Source organism: Scylla paramamosain, chromosome 19 (assembly GCF_035594125.1).
Source record: "Scylla paramamosain isolate STU-SP2022 chromosome 19, ASM3559412v1, whole genome shotgun sequence".
NCBI lineage: Eukaryota > Metazoa > Arthropoda > Malacostraca > Decapoda > Portunidae > Scylla > Scylla paramamosain.
In genome coordinates this window covers 17,063,642-17,078,641 of record NC_087169.1, presented here as the reverse complement: position 1 = coordinate 17,078,641, position 15,000 = coordinate 17,063,642, and the positions used below count along the sequence as shown (strand labels likewise).

Sequence of the window (15,000 nt, the reverse complement as noted above, 5' to 3'; positions counted from 1 at the left end):
TTTTTGCTTTAGTAATTCATTAAGAGGGAGAAAAATAACGATAATAATGAAGGAGAAAGAGAAGAAGTATAGAAGAAAGAAGAGAAAATAGTCAGAGAGAAACGAAAATGAGACGTGAAAATAAAATAAAACGGTAAACGAAAATGAGATATAAAGACTGCAAGAAGAAGAAGGAGAAGAAGAAGAAGAAGAAGAAACTAGTAAGAGCTATATGATGATGACGATGATGACGATGACGGCTATAAAATTGAGAACGAGGACGAGATGACGAGAGAAACACTGATGGATGAGAGCGAGATGAATACGAAGGCTGAGGACAGGAACGAGAATGACAGGCTGATTTACTTGAGGCCACCAGACCACCACCACCACCACCACCACCATCGTAACTTTTCCTCTTCTTCCTCTTCCTCCTCTTCCTCACTCTCCAATACTGACACTTTTTTTTTTTTTTTTTTATGTAGGAGGGACACTGGCCAAGAGCAACAAAAATCCAATTAAAAAAATGCCCACTGAAATGCCAGTCCCATAAAAGGGTCTCTCCTTCGTAACAAAATGCCTCTCCTTCGTAATAAAATGGTGAAATTGTAGTTTAAGATGTAATTCCTAATGGTAGCGCTGATATTAATGGGAGTGGTGGGGGTGACTCAAATATTTCAACGCCTGAAGGTTTATTTGTAGGTAGGTCTTAGGAGTGCCACCCTTCGCAGCTCTACACCAGCAATACGCTCACCCACGCCTGTTCTTCACTCATATTACACTTTATTTACTGATCTAAATGCCATTACTGTTAATTTCACAGTTTTAAGCAGCTCAGTAAAGATGTGTGAGAGTTATACATTTACAAAGAGAAGGAATAAATAAGTGTATATTGTTATTGGCAAGAGGTAAAAGGTAGTGATGAATTTAGGAGAGAAAGATGGGGATGTGCTCTCTCTCTCTCTCTCTCTCTCTCTCTCTCTCTCTCTCTCTCTCTCTCTCTCTCTCTCTGTTCACTTCAACAACAGTATTCTTATTTAGTTCAGCCTTATTATGTAAATATACGCATAGCAACATCTTCCCGTTTTCTTTGCAATTTTGATTCTGGGCTAACTACAGTAACTTTGCCATGTAATATTTATTTATTTATTATATTTCCTTTCTTAATGTAATAATAACTGGTATTTTTTTATGTTTCTTATGGCTGAGTCTGCATTGCTGCTTTCGCCTTCGGGTTAAAATCAGCACCACCATCAGCACTCACAATCACAGCTTATCGTGGCTTCCTAACAGCACAACAAACGTTTCTTGCAGAACTGTTTCCCTTCCCACCACCACCACCACCACCACCACCACCACCACAAAGGACACTCATCACAGGATATCTCAATGTTGACTTACTATTTTTTTTTTCATTCTTTTCATTATTTTCCTTCCTTTCCCTACTGTGGTATTTTTTCAACCCTTTTGTCAAGTCATCAGATTACCTCAACTTTATTAACCAGATGCACTTTCCCTCCTTTGTTTCTCTCTCTGTATTAAATTTTCTGTCTCTCTTTCCTTCTCCTTTTATTTTCATTCCAACAATATTTTTCTTCACTCTTATTTTCACCTCCACAAAAGTATTTTCGTTATTTTTCTTTTCTATCGCTTCCTCAAAGCAACACGGAATTCAGTCACACATTTAACCCTAAACCACATTGCCTTAGTTCGCTGTTGCCCGTTCATCTCTTGTTAATCGTGTAAGGCAAGAGATGAAAATAAATCAAAACAATTCACTCAAAACCTTCATGAGGTATTTTTTTCTCTCTTTTCCTTCCTTCCTATTTTCCAAGCTTACTCTTGTTTATTGCACAGACGAAAGTGAAGCGAGCAGCCGAGAGGAGCTTGCACGGGAACACACTGAGGGACACACAGACACGCACACACACACACACACACACACACACACACACACACACACACACAGAACAAAGACACACAGATCAACTCGAGTCGCCATGCGTGGTAAGGGACACAGGGCTGAATTGCACACACACACACACACACACACACACACACACACACACACACACACACACACACACACACACACACACACACACACACACACACACGAGTAATCAATGGAGGCAGGTATTTCAGATGTGCTGCATCAAAGAGTAGTCAACACACCTGTTGGGATGCAAGGCAGGTGTGGTGGTGGCTGGTGGTGCCTGTTACTGGCATCACCACCACCACAACCACCACCACCACCACCACAGCCACCTCCCTTCCTTTAAGTTAGGTTAAATTCCTTTAGGTTATGATAAGAAAATAAGAAAAGATCCTGAGAGAGAGAGAGAGAGAGAGAGAGAGAGAGAGAGAGAGAGAGAGAGAGAGAGAGAGAGAGAGAGAGAGAGAGAGAGAGAGAGAGAGAATTTCCACGTGTACTAAATATCCCAATAGCATTTACAGTTGATTTGCTCCACACATATAATTAAAGAGCGCGTGTGGAACTTTCATCATTGACACACACAGTCCGCGCCTCACACAAATCATGAAAGTGAACAACAAAACAACCCGACAAACAAAACACGCGGCAAATCAACCATCCTATAGTTTTTTTTTATTTATTTATTTATTTTCTAGAACCCCTCCGCCCCCTCCTCCGCGTTCAGGCTCACTTCCCGTTTTCTATCCGACCACAAGCGGTGTCGAGGCGTCGCGGCGGCCGTCATGCGTGGGTCGCCGCGGGGTTGACTACTGCGCCGCCACCCTCACTCACCATAAACACATCACGCTTTCACTCACTCATAACTCATTGGCTTGGTGGTAACTCACCTCAACACCTCATTTGTTATTGCCACGTTAATTGCTACTGTGATAATCCTCGTGTATTTAACGTCATGTTTATTTGTTTATTTATTTATTTATTTATTTGCTGATGGTGATAACTCTTCTCAATACCCGAGTTATTTATTGCCACGTTGCTAGCATGGTAATCTTTATACATTTACTATCAACTATTTGTTTCTCCACATTTTCCTCCTGATAGAAAGGTAAATATTATCGCATAGCTTTCATCGCACGCGTGAAACATTTACTTCTACTTTTAAAGATTTTGTTCTCTTATCGAGGCTATTTTCATGAAAGTCGCCTTCTCATCTGTGTGTTGCCTATCACTGACGCTGCACCCTTGCTCAATTAGCCACAGAAAACATGAAAACACCTTGGAAATCACGATAATTTCCAGTGCAGTCCGTAGAGATTGGTCGAGACAAGAGGTCGAAACGTTTAAGAATACAAATGATAGTCTCGAATCATTCAACGCCATTTTAATTCGTCTGACTGAGAATAAGGAATTAACATTTACCAAACCACAAAGCCAAGACAGTAAATGTAATCAAACATGTAAGAACAGTGAGGCAGCAATATACTTAGTACCTGCTTATTACAGAAAGAAAAAAAGATAAATATGCACACTCACCTTACGACACACCTAGTCTTTCTCGAGTCACCTCTCATAATGTAACAAAATACCTGGGAATCAGCCGCTCCACTTTACCTGTTTATCTGACTGGCCTCCCGTGCACCTGCTACTCGCTTCATTAACTCACCTGTGGGAGGAAACAAACAAACAGTTAAGACTTTGGCGATATGACGTAATGCACAGTTAGTTTTATGACAAAATGACAACTAACATACTGCAACATACACGAGTAACAAAATTATATAAATGAAGAAGAAAGACAATAACACAAAATTTAACCACATTCGTTAGTTGTCCAAATGAAACTTCAATATCATGTCTTTTTTTTAGACACACACACAAAGAGAGAGAGAGAGAGAGAGAGAGAGAGAGAGAGAGAGAGAGAGAGAGAGAGAGAGAGAGAGAGAGAGAGAGAGAGAGAGAGAGAGAGAGAGAGAGAGAGAGAGAGAGTTAACTAAAATACAAAACAAAGAAAATTAACACGAAAAAAACGAAAAAAAAAAAAAACGGGAGATGAAATAAAAAAAAAGCGCAAGAAAAGAAGAAAGGGAGACTCCGTTAGACTCAGACAGGTGCACCACTCCTACACACACACACACACACACACACACACACACACACACACACAGGTGGAGTCGTCACGCTGCCCACACACGGTAAACACTTGGCAGATTCCTTGGATGCAGAATAATCAACTGAGCGCCACTTCCTCTTAGAACAGAAAACCAACTCGTGCATACAGAGAGTCACGCTAAGAAAATAATGACCTTACACCTTTTGCATTCACTAATAAGAGTGTTTGTATTTGTCTTATTACTTGACCGAAATACCAGGGAGGGGGAGGGGAAGAAATCAAGAGTAAACACAGTCTATTAACAGGGAAACAATTGCACTCCTAATCCAATCCCGTTAAGTAAGAGAAGGTAATGAGAGGTGAGCGCTCAGGTGTGAAATTACGTACAGGTGTTTCTATTCGCCTCACCTGTCCTCACCTGTATAGTAACTGCATTTTATTGCATCTTATTGGTACAGAGTGACGTGAGAGAGAGAGAGAGAGAGAGAGAGAGAGAGAGAGAGAGAGAGAGAGAGAGAGAGAGAGAGAGAGAGAGAGAGAGAATTATTACTGATTATGAGACAAATGGCAACAAAATAAGAAAGTCATTGTGCAATTGCAAATAAAATAGATGCCATTACAGAGAGAGAGAGAGAGAGAGAGAGAGAGAGAGAGAGAGAGAGAGAGAGAGAGAGAGAGAGAGAGAGAGAGAGAGAGAGAGAGAGAGAGAGAGAGAGAGAGAGAGAGAGAGAATATCAGTCAAGAAAAGAAAAATAGTTAACTGAATGAGGAGGAGGAGGAGGAGGAGGAGGAGGAGGAGGAGGAAAAAAGGAAGTAGCATGAGATAGAATGAGCACAGCACTGAATAACTTCTTGTCTTTTTTCTCCCTCCCTCCCTCCCTCACTTCTCTCCCCTCTCCCTCTCTCTTTTCTCTCCACCAACAAAGACGAGGAATAAAAAAGCCAGTTTACCTTTATTTTTTCCTCCACAGGTGAACATTACTACTCTACCTTAGCCTCCACCTCCTCCACACTTTAATCTCCCTCCTCCACTCCTTATTCTCCTTCCTTTTCTCTCTTTTTTCACTCCCCTCTTTCCTACTTACCCAAGCGTGACTCTCTCTCTCTCTCTCTCTCTCTCTCTCTCTCTCTCTCTCTCTCTCTCTCTCGATCAGGATGGCCTTGGAAATAGCTAAAGAAGGAGGAGGAGGAGGAGGAGGAGGAGGAGGAGGAGGAGGATAATTCCAGGTAAGGACGCAAAGATAGGCACGCCCCTCCACTACTCCCTCCTCCCCTCCCTCCCCTCCCCAACCCCCCCAATTGACCCAACGCCCCCAGAGAGCAAGGACACGTCATCCCCTCCCCGCCAAACAGCTCCGCACAAGAGGATATTGGGGAAGGGGAAGGAAGGTGGAAGGGGAGAGGAAGGGGGAAGGGGAGGGGGAGCTTGCTGAGGGGTGAGTTAAGGAGGGGAAGTGGAGTGGTGTTAAAGTTACTGGGGATTTGTAAGGAGGAGGAGGAGGAGGAGGAGGAGGAGGAGGAGGAGGAGGAGGAGGAGGAGGAGGAGGAGTAATGTGAGAGGGGAAGGGAGGAGGTGAGCTAATGGTGTGGTGAACATTAGGCTACCCAGGAAATTAGACACCTCCTCCTCCTCCTCCTCCTCCTCCTCCTCCTCCTCCTCCTCCTCCTCCTCCTCCTCCTCCTCCTGTCCTTTTTTTCCTATTCTTTTACTCCTTCACCACTCCTCACTTTTTTCTTCTCCTCATCTCCTCCTCCTCCTCCTCCTCTTGTTCACCTTCGTCATCTCCGCCTTGATATATTTTCTTTTTCTTGTTTTCTTCTTCACTTCATCTTCTATTCGCTCTTCCTTTTGAGTTCATTTGTGCTCCACCTTCTCCTCCTCCTCCTTCTCTTCCTCCTACTTCTCCTTAATTTCCAGTTAATTTAGGCGTAATTAATACCCTCAAGATACTGGATTAGGGAAGAGGAGGAGGAGGAGGAGGAGGAGGAGGAGGAGGAGGAGGAGGAGGAGGAGGAGGAGGAGGAGGAGGGCAGCTGTAGGTGTAGGAAACGGAATATTGTGAGAGAGAGAGAGAGAGAGAGAGAGAGAGAGAGAGAGAGAGAGAGAGAGAGAGAGAGAGAGAGAGAGAGAGAGAGAGAGAGAGAGAGAGAATGAAACACTTTTAACTACAGCACACAATAGCTATTTCCCTCCCTTCCCTCCCTCCTCCCCTCTCAAAAGGTAACCAGCTGACACACCGCCCCTTTCCTCCCCTCACCCTCCCCCCTTTTCCTCCCCTTTCCCCTACCCCCTTCCCCTCCACCCACGCCCTTCCCCACCCTAACATAACATAACCGCGGTAAATGCGTTTCTTCCCAGCCATCCTCACAACACAGGAATGATTTGCCAAGTACCCCATTACTTCACTAAGGCCCGGGGAGAAATGGTGGGGGAGAAAAAATGGCCTAGAAATATGACCTAAAAAAACAGTAATAGGCCTATGCATGATAAAAATAATAACAATAGGGAAAAGGAGGCGATAATTTCAATAACATAAAGAAATACAACGTGTTGGGTGAATATAATTGCATGTAAATTGATAAAAGAAAGAACGATAGATAAAATGAACAATGCGGTAATGACAGGATACACTAATGCAGCAGAGAGAGAGAGAGAGAGAGAGAGAGAGAGAGAGAGAGAGAGAGAGAGAGAGAGAGAGAGAGAGAGAGAGAGAGAGAGAGAGAGAGAGAGATGAAGGTGATACGATGAAACTGACACGGACTAGATAAGAGAGGAAAAAAAGAGAAAGAGAAAACTTTAATACGAAAAAAAACGGAGATAGATGAAAGCGGAGGAAGAAGAAAAATAATCTGAATAAAAAAAATGAATAAAAGAAAAAGAAAGAAGCGAAAGACCAAAGGAGAGAGAACAGGAGGAAGAAGTATAACCACAATAACCTCGTTAATTTGAACACTTCCTTTCCCTTCCCTTCCCTTCCCTTTCCTTTCCACTCCTCCTCCTCCTCCTCCTCCTCTTCTTCTTCCAGCAATGTTTCAGAAAATCAGCGAGTAAAGTATAGTGGAGGAGGAGGAGCAGGAGGAGGAGGAGGAGGAGGAGGAGGAGGAGGAGGAGGAGGAGGAGGAGGAGGAGGAGGAGGAGGAGGAGGAGGAGGAGGAAAGGAGAGAAATTATAGCTATCAAATAAATAAATGCTATGGTAGGGAAGGAAGTGAAAGAATAAAGGAGGAGGAGGAGGAGGAGGAGGAGGAGGAGGAGGAGGAGGAGGAGGAGGAGGAGGAGGAGGAGGAGGAGGAGGAGGAGGAGACGGCACGAGACCACTCTCCCACACTAATACGTGTAGACTCTTCTCCTCCTCCTCCTCCTCCTCCTCCTCCTCCTCCTCCTCCTCCTCCTCCTCCTCCTCCTCCTCCTCCTCCTTACCTCCCACTACCATATCATACAAAACAACACTAGTGAGAAGGTAAAGGAGGAAGAGGAGGAGGAGGAGATGAAAAAAGAATATATGAAAAAAAGATAAATAAAGAAAGAGAAAGATATGAGAGCAGAGAAAATATGAGAAAAAAGGACTGAAAAAAATAAAATAGCAAATAAAGTAAATAAAAAATACGAAATAAAACAAAGAGAAAGAAGAATATGATAAAATATAAAAAAAATACATATAATAGAAAGACAAATCAAAATAAACAACGGAAAGAAAGAACGGATGAGAGAGAGAGAGAGAGAGAGAGAGAGAGAGAGAGAGAGAGAGAGAGAGAGAGAGAGAGAGAGAGAGAGAGAGAGAGTGACGGAAAGAGTGAGGGAATGAGAGACAAAGAATAAGACAACCATCGTCCTTGGCACCCATCACGTGACCCTGCCTGACCTGTCACGTGCCCGGGCAGAGGTCAAGGGTCATAGGGAAGCATAGAGGCCAAGACCAATTGAGTTATAATGGGACTTTAAGCTTAATGGAATTACTGAAGGTCGTGTTGGCTTTTGGGAGTACTGTTTGTAATTCTCTCTCTCTCTCTCTCTCTCTCTCTCTCTCTCTCTCTCTCTCTCTCTCTCTCTCTCTCTCTCTCTCTCTCTCTAAAAGGAAGAGAAAGTGACGGGAAGTGAAAATGAGAACGATAACTATAACAACTACTACATTAATTCTTTGGCAACAGGAAAGTGTGACCAACTTGCCACTACTACTATTACTACTACTACTACTCCTACTACTACTACTACTACCACCACCACCACCACCACCACCAACACTACCATCACAAAACCGCAGAACCAAGACAACACCGCCAATACCTTTACTACTACTACATCAACGAGAGAGAGAGAGAGAGAGAGAGAGAGAGAGAGAGAGAGAGAGAGAGAGAGAGAGAGAGAGAGAGAGAGAGAGAGAGAGAGAGAGAGAAATTTCACCAGCCCCCATCCACACCTGTGCCCGAGGCGGATATATCCACACACGATCTGCAGGTTAATTGGAGCCCAGGTAAAGCCAGGTGAAGGTGCCCTTATAACGCACACAGCAACGGCCAACGTACATGTGTGTGAGCGTTTCATTACGTACACATGAGATCGGTACGTACATGATAAGAAAACTGATGCACTGTACACACACACACACACACACACACACACACACACACACACACACACACACACACACACAAGTGCATTATATACATACACATTAGTACTAAGGGGAAAGAGAAGGATGAGGGGAAGAAGAAGAAGAAGAAGAAGAAGAAGAAGAAGAAGAAGAAGAAGAAGAAGAAGAAGAAGAAGAAGAAGAAGAAGAAGAAGAAGAAGAAGAACGAAAAAGAAAAAGAAAAACGAAGAAGAAGAACGAAAAATGAAAAAAGGAAAACAACGAAGAAGAAGAAGAAGAAGAAGAACAACAACAACAACAACAACAACAACAACCAAACAAGAAAGAAAAAAAACAAGGTGAAAATAATACCGATGATGAAGACACGGGAAGACGAGACGAGACGAGACGAGGCGAGAGGAGAGGAGAAAGGAAATTAAAGGAGAGGGGAGTGGAGGAAAGACAAGAAAGGAGGAGGACAGAAAGAAGGAAAAAAACTATTGTTATTCACACAAGCATTTCCTTCTCCCTCGTGACGTCACAAGCACTGGTAATTAGCACACCTGCCGGCACGGAAACCCAGGTGAGACAAAGATGAGAGAGAGAGAGAGAGAGAGAGAGAGAGAGAGAGAGAGAGAGAGAGAGAGAGAGAGAGAGAGAGAGAGAGAGAGAGAGAGAGAGAGAGAGAGAGAGAGAGAGAGAGAGTGCTTTCTTTTGTGACATTGAGACAGCATTCACGGTGGTGGCTGTAATACAATGGTATACACACACACACACACACACACACACACACACACACACACACACACACACACACACACTAGAACACAATTAATCGTTTGACTTCAATCGACTTGGAGAGAGAGAGAGAGAGAGAGAGAGAGAGAGAGAGAGAGAGAGAGAGAGAGAGAGAGAGAGAGAGAGAGAGAGAGAGAGAGAGAGAGAGAGAGAGAGAGAGAGAGAGAGAGAGATGGAATGGAGAAAGACGCAATGGAAGAAGGAATAAAAGAAAAAGGAGGAAGAAAGGAAGACAAGGAAGGAGAGAGAGGAGAAATGAAGGAAGGAAGGAGGGAAGAAGAGAGAGAGACTGGGTTCCTCATAACTCTCTCCCCTCCCCCTCTCCCAGCCCCCCCAGCCCTCTCAACGGGTACAAATAGGCGGCAGTTAAGTCTGGCTGTCAACCGCTTCTATCTGTCTGTCTGTCTGTTTGCCTGTCAGTTTGTCTCTCTATCTGTTAAACTGTCTGTCTTTCCCTCGCGTCTAAGTCTGTGTGTCTGTTTTTCTGTGTGTTTCTGTATTCCTTTGCTATTTTGCCCTTGTGTATGTGTGTATGTATGTGTGTATGTGTGTATGTATGTGTGTATGTATGTGTGTTTTTTCTTTTTTCCTTTTTATCACGAAGGATTTGTATGTTTGTATTTCCCCACCAATCCGCCTTTATGTATGTATGTATGTATGTATGTATGTGTGTATGTATGTATGTATGTGAACCAGTATCCTTTTAGGTCCATTTTTTATTCATTCTTTTATCATGAAGGACGTCCATTTTTTTATCCTTTTCTTTTTTTTCATTCCATTTTATCTCTCTCTCTCTCTCTCTCTCTCTCTCTCTCTCTCTCTCTCTCTCTCTCTCTCTCTCTCTCTCTCTCTCTCGCACCTTCACCTTAAGAGATCCTTTAGGCAAACACCAGGCGCACACATTTGGCGGGCGCGTGGGAGTGTGTCGGTGCAGGGGCGTGGCAACACTATGGTGGAGTGCTGGCAGGGGAGTGTGGGTGGAGGAGGGCGTGGCAGGGGTGGAGAAGCAAGAGGAGGAGGAGGAGGAGGAGGAGGAGGAGGAGGAGGAGGAGGAGGAGGAGGAGAGGTTGTGGGTACAGTTCTCTTCTCCTCTCCTCCACAGACTCACCAAAAACACTCACCTTTGACATTTCACAAACAATTCTGCCTGTGGAGGAGGAGGAGGAGGAGGAGGAGGAGGAGGAGGAGGAGGAGGAGGAGGAGGAGGAGGAGGAGAAGTAGGAGGAGACAGGTAAGTTACAGGTAAGTTAATGAGCAAAAATATCAAGGCATTTCATCTTAACACAAATGGATCTCTCTCTCTCTCTCTCTCTCTCTCTCTCTCTCTCTCTCTCTCTCTCTCTCTCTCTCTCTCTCTCTCTCCACACCTGCCTCCACCACAATACAATCACGGTGCACCACACACTCCTACACTCCACCACACACCACTACACTTGTCTTCCTCTTCCTCCGCCCCTTCCTTCCTTCACTTCCCCTCACTTCTCTTCATTTCCCCTTCCTTTTCCTCCCTTCCCTCCCTCTCTCTCTCACTCACTCTCCCTCCAATCTCGTTCTTCATGTCTACTTTCCTTTCCTTCCTCTACTATTATTTTTTTTCCTTCACATCCTGTCAATTTATTTCTATTTATTTTTCCTCTCATTTCCTTTCTCTTTCTTTGAACTAATTTCTCTCTCTCTCTCTCTCTCTCTCTCTCTCTCTCTCTCTCTCTCTCTCTCTCTCTCTCTCTCTTATCCCCAAATTTTCACAGATTTCTTTTTTTTTCTTACAGTTACCTTCCCAATTTATTTTCCTTCATTCTCATAACCTTATTAATTTCCTTCATCATATCTTCCTTCTTCATCTTCCATCACTAATTCTTTCTTCTTCTACTTCTTCTCCTATCCCCTCTTCGTTCTTGTATCAATTCATCTTTCTCCCTTATTTTTATTTTCCCTCATCTTCATCTCCCTTCCTACATTCTTACTGATCTTTCTTCTATTCTTCTTCCTGATCTCCTCCTCCTCCTCCTCCTCCTCCTCCTCCTCCTCCTCCTCCGTGGGGCAGCGACCTGTGACCATCCTAAATAGGAACTGGAGGCGCCACACTCACGTTCCTTCAGTTGTTTCACGCTACGAAAGTAATATAAAGGAGGAGGAGGAGGAGGAGGAGGAGGAGGAGGAGGAGATAGGTAGGTCATTTTTTTTATGAGTGTGTGGTTTTAAAGTTCAAGTTATAGATGTTGTTGCTGTTGTTGTTGTTGTTGTTGCTGTTTTGTTATTGTTGTTGAGTGGCAATTGTTTTCTCTCTCTCTCTCTCTCTCTCTCTCTCTCTCTCTCTCTCTCTCTCTCTCTCTCTCTCTCTCTCTCTCTCTCTCTCTAAATGAACCGTAACTTCAATAAAGGAGATTTCAACGCGCTTCAGATACCGATCCAGGAACCAAGTCACTTTTAATTAACCTGCTCTCTCTCTCTCTCTCTCTCTCTCTCTCTCTCTCTCTCTCTCTCTCTCTCTCTCTCTCTCTCTCTCTCTCTCTCTCTCTCTCTCTCTCTCCGTTATCCTATGCCATCCTATGTTTGTCTGTGTACTTTCTCCCCCCCCACCAACCCGTTCCCCTCCCCAGGTGAAACGCACACCTCCGCAACACGAGGCCCCATATCACTCACTTGTATGTATGGGCAGGAATGTGTGTGTGTGTGTGTGTGTGTGTGTGTGTGTGTGTGTGTGTGTGTGTGTGTGTGTGTGTGTGTGTGTGTGTGTGTGTGTGTGTGTGTGAGTGTTAATGAAGCGAGAGAGAGAGAGAGAGAGAGAGAGAGAGAGAGAGAGAGAGAGAGAGAGAGAGAGAGAGAGAGAGAGAGAGAGAGAGAGAGAGAGAGAGAGAGAGAGAGAGAGAGAGAGAGAGAGAGAGAGAGAGAGAGAGAGAGTTTATGAGACAAACCACCCTTGGCTCCACCCTTTTTCAACACACTTTATGCCTTGTATCTCCCACACACACACACACACACACACACACACACACACACACACACACACACACACACACACGAGAGAGAAAGGCAGAGACAGAGAAGCAGAGAAAGACATAAATAAAAACAGGAAATAGAGAAGGGACGATAAAGGAATGCAAAGAAAATAAGAAGAGGAGGTGAAAGGAGCAAGGGTTGAGAAAGGAAAGAAGGGGAAGAAAGGGGAAGGAGGGCAGGGAAGGGAAAGAAAGGAGGAGGGAGGGACGGAGGGAGGGGAGAAGGGGAGGCTATGGGGTCAACAGTTAGGTAAAGGTGAGAGGTGGGGAGGGCAGTGCACCTGAGCTCATATTGTCTGCAGGTGTGGAGGAGCAGGAGGAGGAGGAGGAGGAGGAGGAGGAGGAGGAGGAGGAGGAGGAGGAGGAGGAGGAGGAGGAGGAGGAGGAGGAGGAGGAGGAGGAGGAGGAGGAGAGTTAAGTGCAACGGGTACAAGGGAGAGGAGAACGAAAAAGACAAGAACAAGAGAAGAGAGGAGGAGGAGGAGGAGGAGGAGGAGGAGGAGGAGGAGGAGGAGGAGGAGGAGGAGGAGGAGGAGGAGGAGGAGGAGGAGGAGGAGGAGGAGGAGGAGGACGAGAGCAAGGTCACAATGCAGGTGGAGGTGACCTTGCCTGAGGAGGAAAAAGAGGAGGAGGCAGGGAAGAGGACCCGAGAGAGAGAGAGAGAGAGAGAGAGAGAGAGAGAGAGAGAGAGAGAGAGAGAGAGAGAGAGAGAGAGAGAGAGAGAGAGAGAGAGAGAGAGAGAGAGAGAGAGAGAGAGAGAGAGAGAGAGAATTAGACGTGACAAAAAAGAAAATGTTACTGATTTCAACACAAACAAACACACAAAACATTTAAACAACCAAGTCTTCCGCATTTAATTATCACCTGCAAGAAAAAAAAATATAGTCTTGCAACATCACACGCAGGCAACCTTTTTTATCCTACTTCGTATCAGATTACACGAGGAGGAGGAGGAGGAGGAGGAGGAGGAAGGTACAGTAAGGTCATAAAAAGGTGCGGTCATATGGCCTACAGGTAACGAAGCCTCTCAAATACAGGTAACACCCAATCAAGGAGGAGGAGGAGGAGGAGGAGGAGGAGGAGGAGGAGGAGGAGGAGGAGGGAAGAATGCACTGGTGAGGAAAGGCAAGGAAGAAAGAAAAGCTGAAAAAAATATTAGAAGAGATGGAGATTAAATAAATAAATAATGAAAAGAAGAAGGAAAGGAAGAGGAAGAAAAAGAAAACAAGAATATAAAAAAAGGAAAAGAAGGAAAAAGAAAAGCGGGAAAACTGATAACCACCACCACCACCACCACCACAACTTCCCCCAAACCCCAACCCTCCCCACCACTATACCCCATTACACCCCAACAATACCCCTACCCATAACACATCCCCCTTACCTTCCCCTCCCCACCCCCTATCCCCCTTCCCTCTCCCCTCTCCCTCACCTGGTCATGGCGAAGTGGGCAGGTGTAAACTTTCGCCCAGGTGAGAGAGAGAGAGCGGTGGAAAGGCGACTCACCTATGTTTACTAATTAGCGGAACGACAGGAGCGGTAGGCAGGTAGGTAGACAGGTAAGGCAAACGATATATACTCTCTCTCTCTCTCTCTCTCTCTCTCTCTCTCTCTCTCTCTCTCTCTCTCTCTCTCTCTCTCTCTCTCTCTCTCTGACCCATACAATAACTTTTTTCTCTCAGGTGTTTCTGAATTATTTGGCGTCAGTGGCCCGTTTTCTGTGTTTTTTTTTATGATTTTTTTTGTAAAGTTCTCCGTCTTTGTATCATTTCTTGGTTCTTTTTTTCTGTATTGCTTTCTGTGTCACGGTGTGTGTGTGTGTGTGTGTGTGTGTGTGTGTGTGTGTGTGTGTGTGTGTGTGTGTGTGTGTGTGTGTGTGTGTGTGTGTGTGTGTGTGTGTGTGTGTGTGTGTGTGTGTGTGTGGGATTGGGAGATGGAAGGAAGGTCAGTAAATAACAGTCAATTTCTCTCTCTCTCTCTCTCTCTCTCTCTCTCTCTCTCTCTCTCTCTCTCTCTCTCTCTCTCTCTCTCTCTCTCTCGGGGTGACTGCCGCCCTAACGGGTCGCCTTGCCTGTGGAAAGTTTGGCCAAGAAAAAACAAAACAAAGAAACAGAACATTTTGTGCGTCGGCGCAGGCATTGTGTTGGTGACCGCACGCGCGTTCACTCACTCACTCACACACACACACACACACACACACACACACACACACACACACACACACACACACACTGGACAATGCAAGCATACCAAGAAGAGAATGTAATAATAGATATGTGGTTCTGAGAGAGAGAGAGAGAGAGAGAGAGAGAGAGAGAGAGAGAGAGAGAGAGAGAGAGAGAGAGAGAGAGAGAGAGAGAGAGAGAGAGAGAGAGAGAGAGAGAGAGAGTAAAGTCAATACTACAAATGTAACCATTACTCATACACACACACACACACACACACACACACACACACACACACACACACACACACACACACACGCAGGCAACCATTACCGTGTACACATCACATCTCGAAAGTACACATAATCATCCTTACGAAACAGTTACACACACACACACACACACACACACACACACACACACACACACACACACACACACAC

General features: G+C 44.8%; 1 protein-coding gene across 15 annotated transcripts in view; it reads right to left on the bottom strand.

Moving 5' to 3' along the window:
* The window catches only part of LOC135109777 (IQ motif and SEC7 domain-containing protein 1-like), a 108,471-nt gene that overhangs the window by 73,376 nt on the left and 20,095 nt on the right, over window positions 1–15,000 (bottom strand). The window contains exon 1 of one of the 15 annotated variants that reach the window (XM_064021420.1): window positions 3,527–3,578. The exons of the other annotated variants lie outside the window; for them this stretch is intronic. Coding sequence (XP_063877490.1) covers window positions 3,527–3,570 — 44 coding nt within the window. The 5' untranslated portion in view covers window positions 3,571–3,578. Of the gene's footprint in view, window positions 1–3,526; window positions 3,579–15,000 lie in introns of those variants that run through there. 15 annotated transcript variants of the gene reach the window in all.